Source organism: Botryllus schlosseri, chromosome 1, assembly GCF_051294905.1.
Source record: "Botryllus schlosseri isolate E-star chromosome 1, Bs_hap1, whole genome shotgun sequence".
NCBI lineage: Eukaryota > Metazoa > Chordata > Ascidiacea > Stolidobranchia > Styelidae > Botryllus > Botryllus schlosseri.
The window spans coordinates 10,194,435-10,219,503 of NC_137236.1; the positions used below are offsets into that span (position 1 = coordinate 10,194,435).

At 40.3% G+C, this 25,069-nt stretch overlaps 3 protein-coding genes across 8 annotated transcripts in view; 2 read left to right on the plus strand and 1 right to left on the minus strand.

Moving 5' to 3' along the window:
* Positions 1 to 25,069, plus strand: part of LOC145453615 (uncharacterized) — a 371,639-nt gene that overhangs the window by 204,729 nt on the left and 141,841 nt on the right. The window lies entirely within an intron of this gene.
* LOC145440849 (uncharacterized) lies at positions 11,290 to 17,989 on the plus strand. Of its 2 annotated transcripts, none has more exons than XM_080318624.1 (8): positions 11,290 to 11,623; positions 12,229 to 12,377; positions 13,802 to 14,041; positions 14,104 to 14,172; positions 14,234 to 14,539; positions 15,506 to 15,677; positions 16,056 to 16,144; positions 17,473 to 17,989. In XM_080318624.1, exons 4-8 carry the CDS (start codon positions 14,125 to 14,127, stop codon positions 17,644 to 17,646), a joined length of 789 nt encoding a protein of 262 aa, XP_080174750.1. In that variant the 5' UTR covers positions 11,290 to 11,623; positions 12,229 to 12,377; positions 13,802 to 14,041; positions 14,104 to 14,124; the 3' UTR covers positions 17,647 to 17,989. The 2 variants fall into 2 exon arrangements, with proteins under 2 accessions (XP_080174750.1, XP_080174743.1); XM_080318617.1 differs by having other exon boundaries at positions 11,301 to 11,623; positions 14,104 to 14,178; positions 17,473 to 17,746.
* Positions 22,593 to 24,648, minus strand: LOC145440862 (uncharacterized). Its single transcript, XM_080318631.1, has one exon. The coding sequence runs from the start codon at positions 24,566 to 24,568 to the stop codon at positions 23,171 to 23,173; it is 1,398 nt and encodes a 465-aa protein (XP_080174757.1). The 5' UTR covers positions 24,569 to 24,648; the 3' UTR covers positions 22,593 to 23,170.

The following is a 25,069-nucleotide window of genomic DNA, read 5'->3' on the forward strand; positions in this document are numbered from 1 at the left end:
GTTTGTCACGTCGCTGCTGGGTTGTTGAGTACGACTGAGTGAATAAACTTCCTATCTGAGCAAAGGCCTCTACACAGGCAATGCTAAATGTCATGAACACAACTCCACCTGCCGTCAGGATGCTATACGATTTTGATCGAATGGGACTAGTCAGGTTGGCAGTTATTCCCAATCCGCGGTGTTTCAGACAAATCATCAATGCAGAACGGGTGGACGTTAAAGTCAAATACGATGAGTAAACACCAGCTAGTTTTTTTTTAATGGAAGCTAGCTACTGAATCAGTGAAGCTTAGGATCAGCAGTGACGAAACGCGAAGTATTGTCAGTCTCGGTTTGGAAAATCTGTCAAGAATTTGACCAACTATAGGCCCCACAGCAGTTGCGGTTACGATTCCAATGATAAACAGCAACCCCACAAACTGATCGTTCAAATAGGGAAATTGTTTCAAAATCAATTAAGATATAAGGGTGGCGCCGTACGCTCTGTCGGACATCGTGAAAGCGTACAGTATAAAAAATATCGCGTGTGGGCGATAGGAGAATAGAAATGCGACCTCTTTCAGCTCTATTGACAGGCTTTAGGTCGGAGATGTCAGGACTAAAGGGCTATTTTCGTTTAATGTTTAATCATCAAGTAATTCGCGGAACTCGCCAACAGGCGGCCTGTCACACACAAATCATAATACTACAACAACGCAACAAAATAAGGACATTAACGATAATGACCCGAATGTCGAAGCGAAAACAATCTTAAATCTGCGATCAATATTTTCGGAAGTCGTAGAGAATATCGATGTTTGCTCAAGCTGTTGATGACTATACAGAATTTTCATTGCTCTCGTAGCAACCAAGTTCGACACCAAAGATGCTAGCCGCCTTGTAGCCGATGACATTGCTGTCGCCTTTCCTCTTTCATGCAAAAATAACCAATTCACGGACACTAGCTGTGCTATCGGTATTATAACTCCGGCAGCGGAACCGGATAGAAACATCTTAGCAACTAAGAGTCCGAATATTCTTAACAAAACTCCCATTGTAACCAGTAGAGTGGCGAATCCGTTTAAGACGCAGGCTAGCAAAGTGATTTGCCGAAGGCTGATCCAACCACCGATCACGCAAATCACTACAACGCTTGCCAATCCAGCGAAGAGATTGGCGATTGCTTGTAGGTCGGTTATGGCTGGCTGGATCGATTACGAAATATCTCGACGTGATATCGTTGACAAATGAGAATGATCCGAAACCGAAGACATCCAATACGGCGATGAAACACACTATCGATGAAATGCCCCATCTTTTCATCACGACGCGGTGCCTTTCCCCCTGCAACGGGAATGTCTTGTCGGATTCTGAATCATAACCGCTGCCATTCGATTTCGGCAAATACTCGACCTGCCGTCTCTAACTCGGTTCCGTTTCAATTTATTTTCCGTACTGGCTTATCAATTCAGGAAACAACAACAACAACAACAACAACAACACTGCAATTACTTGAGCAACGACCGCGAGAAGGATCATTCGTGCCGATACGGAAGGAAGAAACACAGAGAGAGATGCGCCGTGAATACCTATTTCTGAGAAAATAGGGGATGATATAATGCGACAAATTCTATTTATTTACTGACTGAGAAGCATAAACTTCACTGCTGTCATCATTTACCAGTTGCTGTACAATGCACATTAGGGCTGTTCAAAAATAACTTTTTTTCCTGAATCTTGCTGGTTACTTGATTAAATCGTTAGGTTGCCTTAAAAAACGACGCACACCAAATTTGAATTCATTCCGACAAATATTCGCGGTTTACGTAGAGTTTGAAAATTTTGGATTTGCCCATAAACGCAAAAAAAAAAATTTCTCAAATTTTTTTGCCAACCCCATGAAATTGTTGGGCTGTCTTCAAAAACTATGCAAAACAAATTTGACTCAATTCCAAGCCGTAGAAGCGGAGTTATTCCAGTTTTTCGGTGATAATTCTTGGATTATCCACCAATCAAGGATAATCCCAGAATTATCGAATAAAAACTGAAATAACTCCGCTTCTACGGCTTGGAATTGAGTCAAATTTGTTTTGCATAGTTTTTGAAGACAGCCCAACAATTTCATGGGGTTGGCAGAAAAATTTGAAAAAAAAAATTTTTTGCGTTTTTAGGCAAATCCAAAATTTTCAAACTCTACGTAACCCGCGAATATTTGTCGGAATGAATTCAAATTTGGTATGCGTCGTTTTTTAAGGCAACCTAACGATTTAATCAAGTAACCAGCAAGATTCAGGAAAAAAAGTTATTTTTGAACAGCCCTAATGCACATATTTCAAACGGTTACCATTGTATCAGTTAAGGATGCATCTTTAAGTACTAGTAGTCGCTTTCTTTAATTTTCAGCTTGGCGTTGATCAGAGGCACGATATTGGTTAGTAGAATTGCGGGATGAATGATTAGTAGAATGACTAAATCATTTGAATTTTAGGTTATAGCATTTGTTTTACCCACAAGTAGCCCGCCTATATATAGTAAGTCACTGCATGTCTTCATTGCCTATACGTCTCATGACATTCATAAAACACAGCATCAGCAACCGCTCATTGAACATCTGTGAGCTACAGTATGATATGTATCTCATACATCTTACATATACTCATATTATATCAGTGGTTCCCAAACTGTGGTGTGCGTACCACCAGTCTTTCTCAAAATTCTCTCAGGTCGTACGCGATAAGCATCAATTCAGCGGATCGAGATATTAATGAATTTTACAATTCGATGAAGTCAGATCTGTACTAAATATGAAGGCTGCAAAATCAAGCATAACAAAGCTTACTTGATTAGGCTGTCGATGTAAAATCGGACAACGTCATATATCCCCAAATTTTAAGACCCTTGCATTGATCTATCATAGAGTGGAGCATGGACTGGAGTCGGGCTGGATATCCGGCTTAATTTTCGACCAGAGCTGGTTCGGAGCCGGTTCAGTACTTTTTTCGATACGGCCGAAGTCGGATCGGGGCCGGAACAGTACCTTTTACTAAGAATATGATAGCCTTACCCTCGTCTGCCCTAGGATCCGTGGTTGAAGTACGCTTGGGATGGTGTGAACGCGAACCTTTTTCAAAGGTTCTGTGTGAACGCGAACGTGAACCTCATGACGTCACGTGACGTCATATTGCTAATTACAACCCTACATTTCAGTAAAGTGATAGCCCATACTAATGCGCACGATAACTAACGACTCGGGCCACATGATGCCACAATGCCGACGTTTTAAACGTCGCCATAGGTATCAACTGCGGGGGCAATAAAATGATACAATAATCCCATAAAATCAATATCTTCCGTCGTTTAGCAAACAATTTGGACGAGGACTTACAAGGGGATATAAGCTTTCGCCTTAACGGTCCAGACCAGACGGGACAATACATTGGGCGTCTGAGTATTGCTACGTTAATATTGAGCAGAGTGTAAAACTGGTTTCTATATTTGCTAACGATATGACCTCATTAACAAGTTATGCAGCAGTAGCCAACACCCAAATTGCACGGAATTGGTTTTTATGATACAATAAACATATGAATTCAATATTGACCCTGGCCCCGTATGCCTGCTAAATTTGTTAAATCAGACCACAATATCAATTTCATTGATTGGTTGAATAAGCATCATTCACTGACTACCTAGAGGTAGTGGATTTCACTCTTGATGTTGTGTCATTTTGGGTCAAGCTCACAGCTAGAAGAGAGTCACTAAATATTCACAAACGGAAAGCTGTATATTTCGAGCGAACTTTTGTAGCAAAGCAAGCAAAATATTCAAGATTGTCAAGGTCCATAATCGTTTAGTGTTGATATTGTTATGCTTCTATCGACATGCACAGAGTGGCCCGCAGTCGAAATGCAATAAATTTCAACCAAAGATGTTACAATGTTCAAAGTGAAAATATTAATATGTGAAAAAGGTTCACAGTCCAGAACCTATACCAAGGTTGATTTGTGAACGTGATCCTCTAAATGTCTGAGGTTCACACAGAGAACGCGAACGTGAACCTCACGTACACACCATCCCTAGTACCTCAGCAAACACTAGATGTCTTTTGAACCTGTCAGGATATCTTTTTCTTGTCCAGCCAGGTTCAAATCATATCTTGTGCATGCTTTGTGCTGAAGCACGACTTAAATATATCTTTTTCATCTCCAGTCATGTTCAAATCATATCTTTGTGCAAACCTTGTGCTGAAGCACGACTTAAATATATCTTGTTCTTGTCCAGTCAAGTCCAAATCGTATCTTGTCCATACCTTGTGCTGAAGCACGAATTAAACTATATCTTTTCTTGTCCAGACAAGTCCAAATCATATCTTGTCCATACCTTGTGTGCTGAAGCACGACATCAATATATCTTGTTCTTGTCCAGTCAAGTCCAAATCATATCTTGTCCATACCTTGTGCTGAAGCACGACTTAAATATATCTTGTTCTTGTCCAGTCAAGTCCAAATCATATCCTGTTTATACCATAGCTGTAAATGTCTGTCCCGATTCCGTTGTGCGTGAAAGCGTAAATAGGTCACTCTCGAAGCCACGAGCTGTGACGGCACAGTTAGTCTGCGACGCACGTGTTCTCAGAGCCCGCATATCGAGGTCGGCGCGCTCGCGCAGCAGACGTAAGATAGACAATTGGCTCCATTTCGCTTCATTTATTCTTTCTATTTCTTATTGAACCGCAGTATCATTGAACCTGGTAAATCTACAAGTTTCTGACCACTATTACTACTATTTGGCTGTTCTGTGCTAGTAAAGAAAGCTCCTTGGATCTGCGTGTGTGATCAGGATTGCAAGTGTACTCAGAGCGGTCATTAGTCAGTGACTAGTGCGTACAACAGGAACTGTAAGCTGTAGCGTCGACTCCAATCAAGCACTATACCAGCGTGTCTTGCAACAAGTCGTTGCAGCGACCGCTACAGTCAGAAACTTTACCAGTTACAAAGTTGAAAGTCGGAGAAGTTGAAAGTAATGGAAGCTGCAGCAACGCCAGAGAAAGCTGACTGCTCAGCCGTACCAAGTCAAACTGTGGCAACGTCTGAGACGAGTGCTGACTGCCCAGCTCCACCAAGTTCGGAATATGTTGAAGACGTACGTGGAAGTGTCAAAAATGAAGTTGTGGACCAGAGCCCCGCGGAAAGCAAGTCAGTGGGTTCTGATGATCCAACCAGTAGTGTCAGCACTTTGTTCCACGGATTCGATCAGAGATTGACTGAACTTGGCAACCAGTTCCGTGAAACAAAAGGTGAAGTTGAAAGATGCATTGACGCAACTCAGAATGTTATGGCGCTATTCACAAATAAAGAAGAAGTGCGCGAAGCAATGAAACGAGTTATATGCCATCGAGATGAATTGAAGAAAATTACTGGAGAGATTGTTTCGAAGTTCGCCAAGAATACGGAAACAAATGAATTCGCCAATAGCATGAGGTCGGTTGAAATGAAATTTGAAAAAGTCCGGCAAGCCGTTACGGATTTCATCTGAAAATGGATCCGTCCGTAGCCGCGCGAGATCTGGAGCCGGCTCGAGATCGAGTTGCCATACACAAAACAGTCGCACCAGTCACAAACAGCAAATTCACGATCACCAAAAAGAAACAGCCGCTTTGAAAGCAAGACTTCAATTTTCGGAGCAAGAAGCTGAAATGAAAAAAGGTTAGTTAAAGATGAAGCGGAGATGAAAAAAAAAAGTTATTTGAAGATGAAGCAGAGATGAAAAGAAAGTTATTTGAAGATGAAGCAGAGATGAAAAGAAAGTTGGTTGAAGATGAAGCAAAGTTGTCGCAATTGGCTCTGAAGAGTCAAATTGCTGAAAAGGAAGCCGTGATCGCAGTTTGTGAGCGAATTGAAAGGGAGGAGAACCCCTTTGGTTGTGATGACGATGAAGATGTCGTACGTGAAGAACCAAGTTATACAGATATACGGTGTAAGGTTCCCGTATTGAATTCGGAAGAAAAGGTACAAAACTTCGTTATTAGTAACCCACACGTGTGTCCTGAAGTTGGGCAATGTAATGTCAAATCTAGTGAACCCGTATCCTACGGCCCAGTTATTGATAAAACTCCCGTGCAAATGAACAATTTCCCACGTACCGAACCGGAAGAAACCGGCCGAAACACGTTTGTAAAGATGCCCGTTAATCATTCTATAGATATACCAATTGATCGTCAATACAACATGAAACCGTTGACGCGAATACCTGATATAAAAGTTTGTGTTTTTGATGGTGATGAAACTAATTATATGGAATGGGAAAATTCGTTTAAAGCCTTAGTTGAAGATAGAGTGTATTGTGTTCATGAAAAGATGAATTTGTTGAAACAACATCTTGGTCCGGGCCCGTTGAAAGTTGTGAAATGTTATTTTTTGTGTGGTACCGAGGAATCTTATCGAAAAGCAATAAGTGACTTGCGAAGTAGATATGGAAGTCCTGTCGTTGTTGGGCAGGCCTTTCTAGATAAATTGAAAGGTTGGCGTCATATAAAGGAAAATGATAGACTTCGGCTGCAAGAATTCTCTGATTTCTTGGAGCAAGTTTTTGTGAACAAACGGTTTGTGCCAGAGTTAGGCACTCTTGATTACTCGTCAAATCATGTTTACGTTGTGAAAAAGTTACCTCCGTCACTTATTGATAAGTGGCGTTGTAAAGTGTCAAAGTACAAGGCACAGATGAATGATGTAAATTGCTACCCCCCATTTGAGTATTTTGTGTTATTTGTGAGAGATCAGTCTGAACGTCGAAATATGCCAGAATTCAGAATGTTGGATGAAAACCGAAATAGTAATATCACGCAATCTGCTCAAAAGTATGGCCGTGATAGGCCATGTGTTTCATTTGGAACTAATGTTATGTCAGGCGAATATAATTGCATGTTTTGTGGAAGAAATGACCACCATATCCGAGATTGTGTGGATTTTGAGAATTTACCGTATTCTGAACGAATATCGTTTATGCGTGACAAGTTTTTATGTTACGGATGTGGTGAAAAGTTGTACTAGAACGCACCATGGTAAAGATTGTCCAAAACGCGTAATTTGTGTGAAATGTGGAAAGTTACATTTGACTAGCTTGCATCCATGCTCTGCTCCCGCTGTTTCGAATTGTATTGAAGTGTCCGAGTATAAGACTGTGGATGATTGATGTTGTATAATTGGTGCTTTGGTCTCAGATTATCCCTGTCTGTTTTGCATTATTGCTATATGTTGTATGTTATTAGCATTTGCCTGTCTTTGTTGCCTGTTAGGGTCTATTTCTCCTTTGGTGTTCGATGTAGGCTAATGTTTGTAAGAGTCCGACACCCCGACGTGGAGCCACATTGTTTACGAAAATAGTTGTAAAGACATTTTGTGTTGCACAAAAATGTCCTTAAAAGGGGGAGTGTAAATGTCTGTCCCGATTCCGTTGTGCGCGAAAGCGTAAATAGGTCACTCTCGAAGCCACGAGCTGTGACGGCACAGCTAGTCTGCGACGCACGTGTTCTCAGAGCCCGCATATGGAGGTCGGCGCGCTCGCGCAGCAGACGTAAGATAGACAATTGGCTCCATTTCGCTTCATTTATTCTTTCTATTTCTTATTGAACCGCAGTATCATTGAACCTGGTAAATCTACAAGTTTCTGACCACTATTACTACTATTTGGCTGTTCTGTGCTAGTAAAGAAAGCTCCTTGGATCTGCGTGTGTGATCAGGATTGCAAGTGTACTCAGAGCGGTCATTAGTCAGTGACTAGTGCGTACAACAGGAACTGTAAGCTGTAGCGTCGACTCCAATCAAGCACTATACCAGCGTGTCTTGCAACAAGTCGTTGCAGCGACCGCTACAATAGCAATTTGCAACGTAGCTACGTAGTAAATTGCTATGTGCATACCTTGTGCTGAACCACAACTTTTCTTGGCCAAATTTTGTCGAATGCTGAAAATATATTTGTTAGGAATATCAAATTCGATTATTGCTTCCTATTATGATAGAGTGGTGTTTATAAATGTACAGTAGATTATATTGAACTTTTACTCTCATGGGACGATTAATCACCTGTGTCACTACCGTATGTTCCACCTAGTGTCACGCTCTTTCTTGCAATTTTGCAGACTAAAATTAAATATCATATTAGCCCGCATCCTCGCGCTCCGCCACCTCCGCTGCTTTCGGTTGTTGGGCTGTATTTGATTGGAATTGGTCGGCTCCCAAATTTTGGAAGGAAATTTGAAAGTCCGCAGAATCCGGCTGGAGAATTTCCGGTTCTGCGTCCAAAAAACTTCTGCCAAAATCATGATATCGTATTTAAGATTATAATTAAGAATGTTGCCAAAATCCGACTGTCGAAATAAATTCAGAATCCGCATCCAGTCCGGCTGAAATCCTGCTACGACCCCGGCTTCTGATCCGGAGTGTAAACGAGAGGACATTTCTCCCTTGCGAGTTCACATAAGTTTCGGCGCGAAATACTGGCAGACAAAGCGCTCTCGTAATGGAGGCTTACAGCTACGCAGTCGTATGTTAGGTTTAGTTGCGTTCTGGAATTAATCGTGGTAAATTAAGGCTCAACCAACCATATTCCTTCAGAGGATTACTGAAAACTGAACTGTAGATGGTAATTTATATATGCTTGATACGAAACATAGGTATATAGCAGTGGCGGCTCGTGACAATATCGGGTGGTGGGGCAAGGGCCGCAAGCGACTTGTTATCAATATGACGTCACAGTAGCGTTTTTCAACGTTCATGATGGCCACATGAATTTCCCGTAAACAATGATTTTTAACGTAGGTGCCGCGAGAGGTTTGCCGGTGGCGTGACTTGAAGTGCGGTAACAAATGTTTTATTCATTGTTTTTTATTCAAATGATTATTTTACAAAATGTACGCGAACTAAGAATCGTTCCCATGCCACGAATCAATCATCAGGTTATCCTTAGTAGCATGCGTTATGATTTCGTGGTAGAGATTACGCAAGCGCCGAGTAAGACTATACCAAAAATACACAGACCAACTACCTACAAAGAGCATTCGCATGACACCTTGTGGTGTTTAAATCGTTCCATGCTCAGCAATTATGTAAAGTGCTGCAGCGCCTCCGACCCGATTTGTATATGGATTCTCGTCCCGAAAGCGAGTCAAATCGATTTGCCCTCGTCCGAAAGTGTTTGGTACACGATCCTGATGCGTTACGACCAGGGGATAGGCAATCAAAGCGGTGGCACCCATAAACGTAAAACATTATAAAAAGCCAGCTGTTATCCATGGAAGATTAATTACGAGTCTGCCTGCCATCATTCAAGCAGGAATCAAAGCATTGTGTTAAATTGAAATGCGAGCACATATCGCATTAAACAATTTCATGAATAAATTATTTCATCTTGATGAATTTTTCACTTTTTTTCCATAGCCATAACAAAATATATCGGTAAATTAACTGTCAGTGTGCCTCGAGTAATAAGGATGAAAACCACTCACTTTTCCTTAGCCATAGACATGGTTGAGTTACCTGGGCTCACTTGATTGAAATTATTCGGAAAGAACATGATGTGTACAGTCGTCCGCCCACACACGAGTGCGCTTTCCTCCGGCGTACGATTGGATCAATGGGCAATTTCTAGGCTGATACGGACCTAGTCGCTTTACCTCTAATTTTTGCTCTAAAGGCAGCTGGCTAAACGGCGTACGGAGCAAAGATTCAACACGATTCGTGTTCGCACTTGACCTGACTACTTATCTGCAGAAATGGAAATGACTATAAATCGAGAGATTGCGTATGCCTAACTGGAAAGGTCAACGAGTTCCGACACATACGCAATTGTTATCTCATAGATTGGACAAGGAAATGTCATATTGAATCCAAAACATCATTCTGAAGAACTACGGATAGCAGCCTCGGAAATTCGGTCCCGGTACAGCTTGGGAGATTCTGGCCTTGAGGCTGGAGACTGTCACACGACACATACGGCTTACGGTCTATAGTGTCTATATGTCTGCTGCAAAATCGCCTTCGGAAAATATATTACCGAATAAATACGTGGATGAAAGCCGAAAACTTGGTACACTGTTACATGAAATCATCGAGAAGTATAGCCTCATGACCGTTTTCGGTATGGTACACTGTCAAAATTAATACGAACAGATCAACGCCGAATTTTGCGTAATATTTACTGAGGAATCGGCTGATCAAGCGATCAGCTGTTAGCCGCCATGGAAAACGAAACAGCTATGACAGGGGTTGTAATTGTGAGCAAATGGCCCGAAGGCCACCATTCCACGGTGAAATTGACATTGGAGAATATAAAATAAAACTAAATATTTGAATGCAAACCGAGGATGTTAGTAAACTGTTTCATGATATCATCATCTCATCACCTATCTCAGTATGGAACACAGATACACCGGCTTTTGCGTGAAATCCGCAATGCGTTAGGTAGGCTAAGTGTCAGATCAGCGCACATCTCTACCATACTCGAACTTAATAACGAAATTGCTGCCCTAATCATTGAGTGTCAACCTTGAGACTTGGCACAGCGTTCGATACTAAAATCAAGACATACCATGTAAAAGTTCATGACGGATCTAGCTAAGGAGCATCGTTAAAATCAATGGAGACCAATACCGGCTTTGCGTAAAATATGTTTGCGATACATGACCGATCAGCACACACTCGACTTTGGAAACGGAATTACTACCCTAAACTTTGAGTAGAAACCCTGAAACTTAGGACAGTGTTAAATACCACCATCACGACATGACATACCAAGTTTCAAGAATTATCATGGTGTGAAACACCATCAAAATCGACCTGTACCAGCAACGGTCGACTCAACGCATATCACGGTATCCGAGTTCAGATATAGATACGATTGTTACATCACACCTTAGGGGCGAGCAAGCATATTTGCCACGGTTGTTCGGCCATTTTACGAATAGGAGAGAGTAAAGCAACGTTTCTTAATTGTGCGCAGCTTTGAGAGAATAGATAGTGAAAGCTTGTTATGAGCGCTACCGGGGCAAGCCCCGGCTAGGCATTCACAAAGCGAAAACACAGAAGAGAATTCGATTTTCGCGGAGACTTCGCTATGTATGGGCATTTGCAAGCGAAAGCACGAGAAGAACGCGGGTTTCGCTGTGATCTCGATATATATTGAGCGCTGTGCATCTATAAATGGTTAAATTGTTATTGAACAGAATTTTAGGTGGGGCAATGCCCCAGTTGCCCTATAGGACGAGCCGCCACTGGTATATAGTGTATGGTATAATGTCACAAAGTATAGAACTTGGTTTGCACTTTAGCGAATATCATATAAGCTATATTGTGACAGTGCTGGATTATATAATATCATCAGATGGTGGTCGCTAAAATCATTCATTGTGATCGAATGTTCTTGTACTTTTGTCTATAATAGTGTAGTGGGAGCTCAGCTACAACGTGGTAATGCCCAGATATAAAATAAGACGGGGGAAGCACAGACGTAGGCAGTACCAGAAAGAGTGGCAACGGTTCAAGCGAGCTAGAACCGCCGATTTGACGGGACGGATCGTTTCATCATTATCAAGTGAAATATGACACAGGCAATTGGACTCTGTACAAAATACGTATCAAATGCTCATCCGGTAAGTCAACTCATAATTTGTGAAGGTTTACCGTTACTCAGCACCAGTGTTGGGATGACTTGAATCATGACAAAAATGAGACTAGCATGTAGCTATACCAGTGATTCCCAACCGCGGCCTCGAGCTAGCCGTCTTGCGTCCCCCACAAAAATTTAAAGAAATCGATTTATGATATAAAATAAAATTTATATTTATAAAATTCTCTTGCTTAGCTTGGAGTCTGGAGTTGTTAATTAGGATTGCAGAAAAGTTCTGAGTAGAGTGCTAATGTTATGTCATTACAGTATATAGGTATTGATAACTAATCATTGATTAATTATTGATCTAAAGCAGTCACGAATTCGTGCGGCCCCAACTATATACTCTGAAATTCTAAATTTGGCCCTGACACCGAAAAAGGTTGGGAACCACTAAGCTATATATACAGTTACTTGCGTACAGTATTTCATTAGCAGTTCTATGTTTGCGTGTGCGATACAATATTGTTTTTTCAAGTTTGTGCGAGTTTTCAAATTTGAGTAATTCTAGATCTAGTTGCGCTGTTTACAAATCCAGTAGTTTGATAAATCTGGAAACTTACCATCTATATTATCCATCTGTTTTAGATTTATGGGTCAAGGCCTTTCGTGATATGAGGGCAGTTGCAGACAATAGTAGCTTGCCCTCCGCTTCAGATAAGGACCTACAACGGCCTAACCGAAAACGTCAGCCGCCAAAAGATTTTTTGACAAGTCCATGTCATCTGATAATCAAGGTATAGCCTACACCAGGGGTGTCAAACTCAACTTGCGTCGCGGGCCGGATTCAAACCTTCAGAGCACTCGCGGGCCGGACCAGTCAAATGATTTTAAAATGACATCTCAAAATCCATTCCATTGTTTTTTACTTGAATACTCAATATCAAACCTATATAGTCTACATATTAATAATTATAATTACGCTATATCATGTACCATAGGGTTCTATTCTATTAATGCTACTCAATGGAAGCAGAATCATTTCATACATTATACCTTTACTCAATAAAGACTACAAGTTGCGGCTTGCTACGAGAGGTCGATTAGTGTTATACTTAATCGACGGTGACAAATCTCGCAACATGCGAAGCTGTCAGGAATAGACAAAAGGAGAACCTTACACTGTGTTACCGTGATAGGCCGGTGCTATTTAGTACTATCATTACTACGTTTTCACTCTACAGGGGTGTCAAACTCAACTTGCGTCGCTGGCCGGATTCAAACCTTCAGAGCACTCGCGGGCCAGTCAAATGATTTTAAAATGACATCTCAAAATCCATTCCATTGTTTTTTACTTGAATACTCAATATCAAACCTATATAGTCTACATATTAATAATTATAATTACGCTATATATTGTACCAAAGGGTTCTATTCTATTAACACCTTTATTCGAAAACAATGAAATTGGCAAAATTACGATGATTGGCCGGTTGAAGAATTATATGAACTGCTAAAATAGCGGTTCTGCCGACAATATATGTTGGCATATTGCTATATGATTACTTTGTTATAGTCGTAATCTGACAATATTGTTCTGTATATGCATTGGGAGGAATACAAGCGATTTAACCGTAAACTTAGGCGTTGAAATTCCGTTCATTATTTTTATATCGCGACTCGGTTTCTCTCGAGGCCGACGGGCTGTTAAGTCATAAGCACAAAATTATATTTTTGTGTCATGATTATATTCTCGATGTAACCTGCATAGACCGATTTCTGACTGACGTTTTCACTGCTGCAAATAACTATTTTGTTGTCGATTTCCCCATAAAACACTGAACTTAACTCACTGTGCATTTTTTGTCCTCTCAGAACTGGGTGTCAATGGGAACGACTTGTTGCTGATGGTGACTACAGTGTAACCACAACACCAATGTCACGTGGTTATAATATAGCCTATGGAACATAGTCAACATTTTCTGTTTTGAGGGATTATATTAATGAAAGTACTTCGTACTAAAAATCTTGTTGACATTGTTTCGAAATATGCTGGGTATTACAGCCATTTTTTCAGAATCGCGTCGCGGGCCGAATGAAACCGTCTGGCGGGCCGGATGCGGCCTGCGGGCCGGATGTTTGACACCCCTGGCCTACACTGTTATTCTGCCTAATATGTTATACGCAGAAGTGACATATGTATAACTTTCATACTTTGTAGATGATGCTGTTCCTTCAAAGAAAAAACGTAATCCAAGTATTCAGACACAAGGCATTCCTATACCAACTCCAAGAGTGCGGTGACCTCCTGATTCTGGCGATGAAAGTGTGACAAGCAAGAGTGCTCTTGTTAATGATGCTTCGAATGCAAGTTTGCCATCATCAAATGAGGAGAGTGTTCAAGAACAGCATGATCCCAACATTGAATGTAGCGGCCAGTTGCAGGGAATCAACCAATGCAGTAAGCTCCTAACACTTTGATTCATTCTCGAATTTAGGCAATAGAGTCGCTCTATTTTCCAGACGATCCTTCATTTGTAAGCAATGTTGAACTGCAAAATTCTGACTGTCAACAACAAGGCCTATCACAAAGTAATGGTAAGTTTATCGCATATGATCAATCCAGTTTTCTTGAATTCAAATAATTTTTTAGCTCCTCCATGTTCTTCATCAACTCCAACATCTGCACACAGTGACCACTCTATATATTTCTCTGATGCGTAAAGACATCAAAGACACCAAGTTGCAGATGAACCAGATGATGGACCTCAGCTCCAAGCAGATGAACCAGATGATGGATCTAATTAAAGGTCACATCATCAACGACTCAAAAAATAAACACAGTACAACAGCCCCAATCTTGCTTGAAGATCTTATTGAAAACCCCTGTCAAACCGTATCTCAGCTTGAACAACTGGAAAAGAACTTGACTGACGGCGATTGCAAGAAATCTGAACTGGTATGATTTTGTCGATTAGAGCAAACTTAGCCGGAGTATCTAACCCAGGGGCAGGCAGCATACGGCTCGCGAAGTGATTTTGTCCGGCCCGCCGGCAGTTTTCTGTCCTACATGATAATGCCCCGCCCCAGTTTGCCGAGATTCCCCACTAATTCCTTACTACGTCAAATTTTAGTGACTATGTTATTATATTATACGTGTATGCGCAGCGTTGCGAGAGTGGAGCTTACGCGTAAGTTCGTTGAAGCGAGAAGACTTGCATTATCGGCATTGACGATGCAATCAAACCTAATGTGGTCTGTGGTAATCATGATTTTTGTCGACTACAATGGTCAGCAGGCTGATATTTCCTATTTTTGATTCCGTAACCGCCGACTTGTAGCACGGCACACTTCTAGGTTTTTGTAAGGCACCGCTTATGCCAGGGGCGCCAACTCAAAATGGGTTGCAGGCCACTTTTCGAATTTGGTAGAGGACGCAGGTCGCATGAATTCAGTATCGAGATTGCCTACATGACAATGTTATTCTCAATTCCACATTGTATTCGCCATTATCGGCGAGAAATGGCTTTGAAGTGACATTGCTGTCGTTAAAATACATTCATTAAATACGATATATTCCTTGTGGATAAATGGACGAATAGCATCGATTCAGCAATCCGGTGCCCAAGTATTTAATTTTCCTATATCCGGCCTGCCGACTGGAGAAGTTGCCCACCCTGATCTAACCTCTCGTCAAGATCAACGTTCCATCAAGTTATTTGATGTTCATGCAGGCGCGTAGCCAGAGGGGGGTTTGGGGGTATAATCGTCATTTATGCATGTACTTTACCATGATGAATTGATGCTATATTAGTGAATTCGAAAAATATCGAAACCCTACTTATTTTTTGAGCTGATCTAGTTATTTTTCATTCTGGTACACACCACTATCGTAAGGCAGAGCCATTTGTATTTTGTACTACAGGTATCTGCTTTGAAAGGACATCACGGTGAACAATTGGCTTCAACGGTCAGAAATATCATGACAAGCATAGCTGTAAAAGATGTGTGGCAATTGTTCAGCCTAAAAGGTCAAAGAAGCAAAAATGGACAAAAAAGAAGTTTTCAAAATTTTAATATTTACAAGACTATTACACGTAAGTTGTTACTGATATTACAATCGAGATTACAAAACCCTCGATAACAATGCCTTCGAGAGCATTTTTACTGAGTTAAAGTATTTTGCTTTCCCTTCTTGTGAAAGATCATCGCAGCTAAATTGCAAATAGTTGCTGACCACACCGCCTTATAAGCCCTCGTTTGAAGTCATCTTCTACTGACATTGCTGACATGGCAAAATCACAAACAAGTGCGTTGATTGCGCAACTCGGTGTTGAGTCTGGAATGTTTTGAAATACCAATTTTGACACTATGGGGTGATCACATTCGAGAGAGATTGTTACCGCTGGCGGAGATTCCGATTTGCCGCATTGTTTTGTAATGCAGCCCCTGATCTACTTATATTATCTTTGAAGGAGCATGTAAAGTGGCTAATCCTACGGCCGAGAGTACAACAATTACAACCAAAGTGGGACGATTTCTAACTGTTATTGGAGCTTGCAAGGTAATTTTGTTTATGAATCTGACGTCTGTGTGACAGCTGCGTTCTTTATCATATCATTTGACAGTAAGTGAATCGTTGCTACCTCCAGGGCCGCTACCATTCATCTTCAGAACACTATACCAGTGGTTCCCAAACTTTGACGTGATGTAATTTAAAAAAAATTTAGAGTCATTTAATTTTGTCAAAATTGTTGGTCTTGCTTGCATAAATGTTTGATCATCTAGTTACACTTGCTCAGATTTAGCGGTGGAACCAATGTCTCCTAAACTTTTTTGCCAATAATCCGTCACTCATTTCAAACTCCTTTCAATTCACATTTCTACACGGGAAGCAAGTTCATCCTCAACTGGTCGCATTCGTACCGCGTGGGGGGCTCAGATTGCTATTGCCTGACCCATGTTCCCTCAAAGCTGCACTGCGCACGTGTGCAATTGCACAGTGCTTAGTTGGTCTCTGCGCACAGAAAAAATCTGAAGTGATGTCATTTTTTTTAGTCGTTATGTACTACTGTGAGTTGGTGAGTGTGTGCAGAGTCGTCAAAAATTAGAGGGAGCATTGGGTCGGCTATTTCGGTGGCGAACAAGATGCATGGCAAATATGGCTGAATTCCAACGTGTAGATGTCAAATCATTGAGATACAAAATTAGGGATTTGAAACTTCGCTGGTATATATATTAGGTACATTTTACAGCTAGCTATAGTATCCCGGTCACCAAAGAAATGTTTGAAGCTGGCCCAGAACGATAACGATGAGTTATACGATCGTCCAGGGCCATCACACTTCAAACACCCAATTAGAGGAGCTCGACTGAACCCAAAATTACTTGGTTTGTCGTTTGTTGAAGTAGATTTTTGTCGTGCTTTGCGCGATTTTTTGTCCCTGTTGGTCTACATTTAAATATGATTAGTAAGATGAAAAGGTGCTTATAATAGAGAAATATGCAAATTGGTGGTGGCGATTACCACACATTGAAAAGGACTACGACTCTACTCTGTGGTTAGAGATGGGTCTCAAGAACATTTTCAAACCCGAAAATGGGCCACGGCCAAAAGATGGCTGGGAACCCCTGGTTTATTAGCTTCTATATGTTGGAATTAAGCCAAATTTGGCGCGCAGAGTTAAATCGACAATTTCGTCGAAGTAGATGGTAAAGTTTGACTTGGCTGTCACACTCCACCAAGTTCGTATTGACTTCCTAAAGACGGTTCGGAATCCTTGGATGAATGTGACTTGACATGACCGTCCCACATTACTCACAAACAAACACATATAATGACCATTGCTCTACTGCTAATCAATCAAAGTAATCAATTCATTTATGTTATAGGACGACGATAAAGGAAAAAACAGGAGCAAGACTGTTATCGAGGAGGCAGAAGTATTGGCTGAAGTGATTGCACAGTTCTGTATCAAGGCCCAATTCTTGCTAACATATTTTCTTCATCCATGTTTTTTTTCGTGTTTTGAACTGGTACAATACAGAACAAAAAGCCATACATGATTTGTAAAACTGAGGATTCGTATTCGTTCATGTGTGAAGTGCAGCATATAGCAGGTTTAGCCAACCAGGGTTCAGGGTCACACAGGGTCGAATTGTACAAAAAATATCTTAATAGGATATCGTTGAGGATGTTTATCAGGATATCTTTGAGGATCTCCATCAGGATATCTTTGAGGATGTTTATCAGGATGTCTATCAGGATATCTTTGAGGATGTCCTACAGGACATCTTATATATATCCATTTCTGTCGACAAATGTATATATTTTGCACTTCATTGAAGGACATCTTTTGAACTCATGGAAGATGTTTAAAAAATATCTTTAATAAGTTTTGTGTTTGCTGGGACACGCCAAGGTGGCTTAGATACCGCGTTCAACGGAATATCTTCAGTCAGATTTATGTCAAAATCGGGCTTGGTGTATTCTATTTCTGTCGTGTACGACATATTTCCTTCAGAACATCGAATGACAATGACCAGTATAAAAAGTACGATCTCTGCGTGATTGCTGGAGCGTGATGTGTTTGTGGAAGTTTCATTACGGTGGCGTTCTGAAGAAAACGGCTGCGGCCATTTTTTTTCGTTTTGCCCTTCAATTTGAGATCACATAATTTTTAGAGTGCAGTGCCCCTTTAAAGTGAAACTTTCCTGGAAATAAACCGCATGCTATTACTAAGTCCAAGTTGGCGTAATTATTTCAGATAATGGAAGGGTTTGATCACTGAGTTTTTAATGACATGTTAGCTAGGCTTACCATATTTCGGAAATGAAAAAAGAGGACACTTTTTCAGAAATTTCAGTCAAGCATAACTGGAGAAGAATTCTCAAAAACAGGTAAATTTCACCCGCTTCATGATCGGATGACTAAAAAAAAAAAAAAAAAAAAAAAAAAAAAAAGGTCATCACTTTCACTCAGAGCTCAAAAACACGGTTTTCACTCCACATTACCAGGTGGATGACTAAAAAAAAAAAAAAAAAAAAGTCTTCTTTTCGCTCAGAGCTGCAATCACCACTTTTCCCTCCGAAATACCCGCCGGAGCTTCACTTCTGCGCTAATTTGCGGCATATCACTCGCAATTTCCTCTAAATCTGACCAAAATTTTCAAAAAAGAGGACAAAATCTCAAAAAAGAGGACAAAAGGGCGTCCTCCGAGGACACTTTCAAAAAAGTCAAAAAAGAGGACAAATCCTCTTAAAAGAGGACGTATGGTAAGCCTAATGTTAGCATTATTTCAATCAATATTCAATGCAATCTTGTGAGCAGACAACACTGATCAACACAGCCATGGGGCTATTTAGACCAAAATCTCCAATTTTCGCTGTAATGGCTAGATAGGAAGGCGGCTCAGTCGTACTATAAAGTTTAGAAATTCAATCTACTTGTTATTTTCACAGGGGCACACAGAAGACTCTTTTAAATCAAAATACAGCAACAGCACTATATTTAGGGTATCAGATTTATCATAGTTATGGACTTTCACGGATATCGTGTACATAAATAAACTCCAGTCATGTACAGAAGTATTTACCTGGATACTCAAATAGAGTGGCATTGATTCAATCAGTTTTACGTCCACCATCTATTGTAAATTTGAAATAATCAGTTAGAATATTTTATTAATAATTTGTTTTAAAGCACAATTTATTTTGTACGATTTACGCATCTAAGCAATTTAGTGCAGTTTCTCGAAAGGTTCCAGCAATGGTCTGCCATAATATGTTCATCCCTATCTGTCCCAATATCTTTCTTTTGTTGTTTTGATTTCTTGGGGGATCTTCTCTCCTTACTAATCAACAATATCATCAGGAAAGATGCCAAGATGACCGAACAGGAAGTGAACTTTTATGCTCATGTTTGTTCCTAGTTTTCTATATGCAGAAAGGAATTTTCGGACCAGCTATTTATTGCTGGGTGCTTTGCGATCATCTAAAAAGTTTTATTTACTAGACCTTAGGATATATTCCATGCAAGGAACTCCTTCCTAATATGAAATTGGAATCTTTCATCCGTATTCGAATCTGAAATCTATCAAATATAGCAGATTTAAGCTTCTCGTTTGATAGGGTTGCAAAAGGTATACCCATTTTGTTGACTCGGCGAAAATTATCTATTTACAAGTAAAAGGAAATGAGACAAATATGAGTATTTTAGTTAAGCTTTTCAAGGACAAATTTTATAGCTTGATACTCCTCTTTATTCTTGGTAGAATGCAGGGTTGTAATGAATCGAGTTATGACGATTTTGCGATGACTCGACTTGACTCGAGTCATTTTCTCGAAATGCAGTAATGACTCGACTCGACTCGAGTCAATCTGTGTATTGACTCGACTTGGACTCGAGTCATTGCGCATGACTCGAACCAAGTCATATGACTGGAGACACAAACGACCAAGACAGATATTCATCATGATTTCGAATAATAGTGAAGCAATCACCCTATTGGGACTTCGTGTCTTGGTACTAGTACTTGAAAATGCGTTCAGAAAGTCTTGGAATTGAGGAAAATTAGTATATTATAAATACCAACCATTCAATATCACCAAACAGAGTTATAAAAAGTGAGTTAAACAAGATTTTAACTGGAAGCTGAGCAGTCAACACATTTACTCTGACTCGGACTCGAGTCATAATACCATGACTCGGATTCGACCCTCAGCTCGATGACTCGGACTCGGACTTGACTCGGTGGTGAGTGGAAAATGACTGGGCTTGATTCGAGTCAAAACTATTAAAGTGAGATGGACTTGTGACTCGGAGCCTTGTGACTTGGTTACAACCCTGGTAGAATGACTAATTGATACAGGAGAATATGTATTACCGTTGTGCAAAAGAACAATTTTTAGGCTTGACAAACTGCTTTTTTGAGAAACAAATATTCCGCACCAGGTCATGTTAATATTGATAGAATGACTGAGAATGACATGGGGGCTCTTCATCGTCAATTAGCCTATCCATTTATGCGCAGTATAAAATTATAGAAAACTATAATTGTTTCCCATCAAATAAAATATTCAAGGGCTTTTAGGGGTATAAATATTTTCTGAACAGGCAATCAGGCAAAATGTGATATTCGTAATCAGCAACCTCGAAAACCACAGAAACGGCTCTTTCATTTTTTACATTTTGTTAACCAGTGTAATTATTATCGGAGTTTTTCGGACCGGATCAAGGTCATATCTAGGATACGGCCTTGTAGTCGTACCGGAGTCAGACCAGAGCTTTAAAAACAGGATTGGAGAAGGACCAGAGAATATGTCGATCCACTCCGGGAGTGGCTGAACTTTACTAGTTACTGCACCTTACTTTTCGTGAGCAGTTAGTATCAAATTCAGGATCCTCCTAATATCAATATCAATTATTCACATGCTGTATATAGGCGAGTGCCATGCATCAGAACAAGAGTCGTGAGACACGTTACAAATCTATTGGAGGAGTACAACCTCAAATATCCGATTTCCATAAATATTATATTACGACCGATCTGAGAATACTTTTTAGACTCGATTGCACAAAACCGAAAAATATTTCTCGCTTAGCGCGGTCATTTTAGGCATAAGAGATCCGCGCAACTCGTACGCGAAATATCAAGCGGTATAAACGTATCCAATAGTCAATCACTGAATAATCTGGTATTCTTGGCAAACGGCGTATGAAGGACACTGACGATTTTTATGCTGTAGATTGTACATCTTAGGTGGTACGGGAACGCTGTATAAAACATTAAAAAATGGAACACGGGTAACCAAAGTTTGGGCAGCACTATATCTAAGGTTGCACTTAAAACAAAAATGAATTCATGGGCCTTGTTTGGAAGATTTTTTTATTGATTCACGAAACCTTAATTATGGCGTCACAGTGCACTGACATTGCCAATTGAAACTGTAGGGTAAATATGGGGTAAATATCACACCTTACCGGGGTATGTACCGATGTGGTGACCATGTATGGCTCCACCTACGCATTTTTCTATACCACCTTCCAGACTAACCAACACGCAAAATGGCGAATAGATGCAATTTTTGAAAGATATTCCGTTACCGTGATACAGGTGTTTCGTTCAGTTTTTATGACAATTTCACTGGTAAAAGTGATACAGACTTATCTTAAACTACGCTATACTTTGCACAATACAAGGTTTGTCATGTAAATAGCGTCGCTGGAAAAACTGTTAAGTAGAAGTAATGCAGAGACGTAGCCAGTAAAGTAAGTCGGATTGAGAACGTCGAAAAGTAGAAGTAGGCTACTTTGCTACTGTCCAACTTCGAACTCGTAGGGGTGGCTGTTGGAATAAGATTAAGGAAGAGTAATTTGTTGAGACAAGCCTCCATTCACCCATGATGTCTAGTCTATGCGGCCGTCGGTAAGTGCCAATGGTCGACAACTAGTGACATATTCCTCATATATTCTGTGCTTTTTGCGTTGTCTGATAGAGAAGCATTTCTTCAACCGATGAGACCAAAACACGTATAAATATGCATTACGAATTACTGACTTGTAAATGATCTAGCAAGGGTTGGAGATGGAATCTGAATTTCGAAGGAGGTGGGTTTGAGTTTGAAACGGGACGGCTTCTGACCCGCAAGACCCTGGCAACGTTACTGTTAGTAGTGATGGCTGGAAGAAAATCACACCACAGAACACAAGTATCACGTTTCATGACAAACGACGATACGTCATGTTCTCTAGTTGTTGCTCTACAACAATATTTCAAGTAAAATGCGCAAATAGAACTAGAACTGCTTTCCAAACTATGCAACCAGAACTAGTCAAAACCACTTGTTAGTTTACCGTGACATAACTAGATCTAAAATTTGTACAAGTCTGCTGTGGCCAATTTTTGACTCATACACTGAAAACGACTGTACTGTAGTTTGTCAGCATAAATCAGATACAACTGTCCCGCGTTAGTTCTTGCTCTGACAGTTTCAACGAATGTATAACGACATTTGCATCTTTCACACGTATTCATCGAATAAGTGACCGCCATATGTTGTACGAGTCTTAAAAATTTGCACCGACGGTACGCAATATTATGTAGCATAATAGTGACAGGCTTGTAGTAAAATAAGAACAATGTTCACGACTAGCAGTGAGATCTGCATAACAAGGTTCCGCTATACCAATGCCTCTCGACGGATTTAAGCAGTGCCCGTTTATTTGAGAGAATGTAGTAGTTCATTTCGACGCCTTCCCATCTTACGATTCTATCACAAACTTCTGCAGTTCTGAAATGATCAATTAACGGAACAGCACATTTCAAACGAAATGAAACTCGATGTAATTCCTGTAAATGTTTTGGCAGGAATGATACAAGCATGGTTAACGATCCCAGTCTTGATGTTTGAGGTCGGTTTTTCGAGTAAATGATTTCTCTCGGATGTCGCATTCATGATTATAGTTGCCAGCATGTATATCCATATGGCACTTGAGATCCCCTTCCCAGTAAATTTTTTCCCAAATATGTCACATTTACGAGTTTTAACGCCGGCATGTGTGTCCATATGACGCGTGAGGCTAGTCTTCTCAGTCAATGCTTTTCCAAACAGCACATTCATGATTTTTGAGGCCAGCATGCATATCCATATGAAGCTTTAAGCTACCTTTCCCAATGAATGCTTTCCCACAGATAGCACATTTATGATTTTTGATTCCAGCATGCATATACATATGATAGTTCAGGTGATTCTTTCGTGTAAATGTTTTACCACATACATCACAGTTATAATTCCTAATACCAGCATGTATATCCATATGTACGATGAGGCCTCCCTTTTTAGTAAATGCTTTCCCACATACATCACATTCATGATTTTTGTTTCCAGCATGCATATCCATATGACACTTCAGGTTACCCTCTTGTGAAAATGTTTTACCACATACATCACAGGTATGATTTTTAACGCCAGCATGGATATCTAAATGACGCATGAGACTTCTCTTCTCTGTGAATGCACTCCCACATACGTCACAGGTATGATTTCTGACGCCAATATGGATATCCATATGAAGCTTGAGGTTATCTTTCTTAGTAAATGCTTTCCCACATACATCACAGGTGTGATTCTTAATGCCAGCATGGATATCCATATGAAACTTGAGGTGTCCCTTTTGAGAAAATGCTCTCCCACATACATGACAGGTATGATTTTTGACGCCAGCATGGATATCCATATGACGTTTGAGGCTTCCCGTCATTGTAAATGCTTCACCACATATATCACAGTTATGATTCTTAACGCCAGTATGGATAACCATATGAAGCTTGAGGTTTCCCTTTCGAGTAAATGCTCTCCCACATACATGACATGTATGATTTTTGACGCCAGCATGGATATGCATATGACGTTTGAGGCTACACGTCATTGTAAATGCTTTACCACATATATCACAGTTATTATTCTTATCGCCAGTATGGATAACCATATGAAGCTTGAGGTTGCCCTTCCGTGTAAATGCTTTACCACATACATCACAGTTATGATTCTTAATGCCAGCATGTGTATCCATATGACATTTGAGGCTACTCGTCATTGTAAATGCTTTGCCACATATATCACAGTTATGATTCTTAACACCAGTATGGATAACCATATGAAGCTTGAGGTGACCTTTCTGTGTAAATGCTTTACCACATACATCACAGCTATGATTCCTAAGGTCAGCATGTATATCCATCTGTAGCATGAGGTGTTTCTTCTCAGTAAATGCTTTCCCACACACATCACAGTCATAATTTTTGAAGCGAGCATGGATATCCATATGGCGCGCGAGGGTGCCCTTCCGTGTAAATGCTTTACCACATATAGAACAGTTATGATTCTTAACGCCAGTATGGATAACCATATGAAGCTTCAGGCTACCCTTCTTTGTGAAAGTTTTCCCACATAAATCACAGTGGTGATTTCTGCTAACAGCTTGCATATCAAAATGACGTTTGAAGTCCGACTTTCAAGTTCAAAGTGTTACGAACAAATTTTGAACAAATATTTTAAACTCTATTCAGCATAGCTCATGACAATATGTCCGTATCTGCCATGTATGTATATAGTGTAAAACTAATCAAAACAAAGTGTTTCATTAGATTGTATTGCAATTGCCATACAATATTGTACTACATACAAAAATATCAACAGCACAAAAATTCCTGTTCTCATGATAGTTTCGACTAATTCGACAACTTCCTTTTTTTTCATTGTATCGCAATTTTGTGGTGAACCGATAATAATTGCTAATAAACTCAACCGAACAACATTTCGCGTGAGTTCTTTGACAGCTTCAACGAATGCACAACGATAGCTACCTCTTTTACGTGTATTCATCAGATAAGTATGACCGCAATGGATTAAAGAAGTCTCACAGATGAGCACCTTATATACGTAGGCTACGCCTATACAGCATGTTAGCGAGAGGCATGTAGTAAAA

What these genes read in the sequence shown, in the direction of transcription:
- LOC145440862 (XM_080318631.1), bottom strand. Translation starts at nt 24,568, where the DNA reads ATGCAAGCTGTTAGCAGAAATCACCACTGTGATTTATGTGGGAAAACT.
- LOC145440849 (XM_080318617.1), top strand. Translation starts at nt 14,125, where the DNA reads ATGTTGAACTGCAAAATTCTGACTGTCAACAACAAGGCCTATCACAAA. An exon ending in TATTTACAAGACTATTACAC is followed by an intron (nt 15,678 to 16,055) that starts GTAAGTTGTTAC and finishes TTATCTTTGAAG; the next exon opens with GAGCATGTAAAGTGGCTAAT. An exon ending in CTGTTATTGGAGCTTGCAAG is followed by an intron (nt 16,145 to 17,472) that starts GTAATTTTGTTT and finishes TTTATGTTATAG; the next exon opens with GACGACGATAAAGGAAAAAA.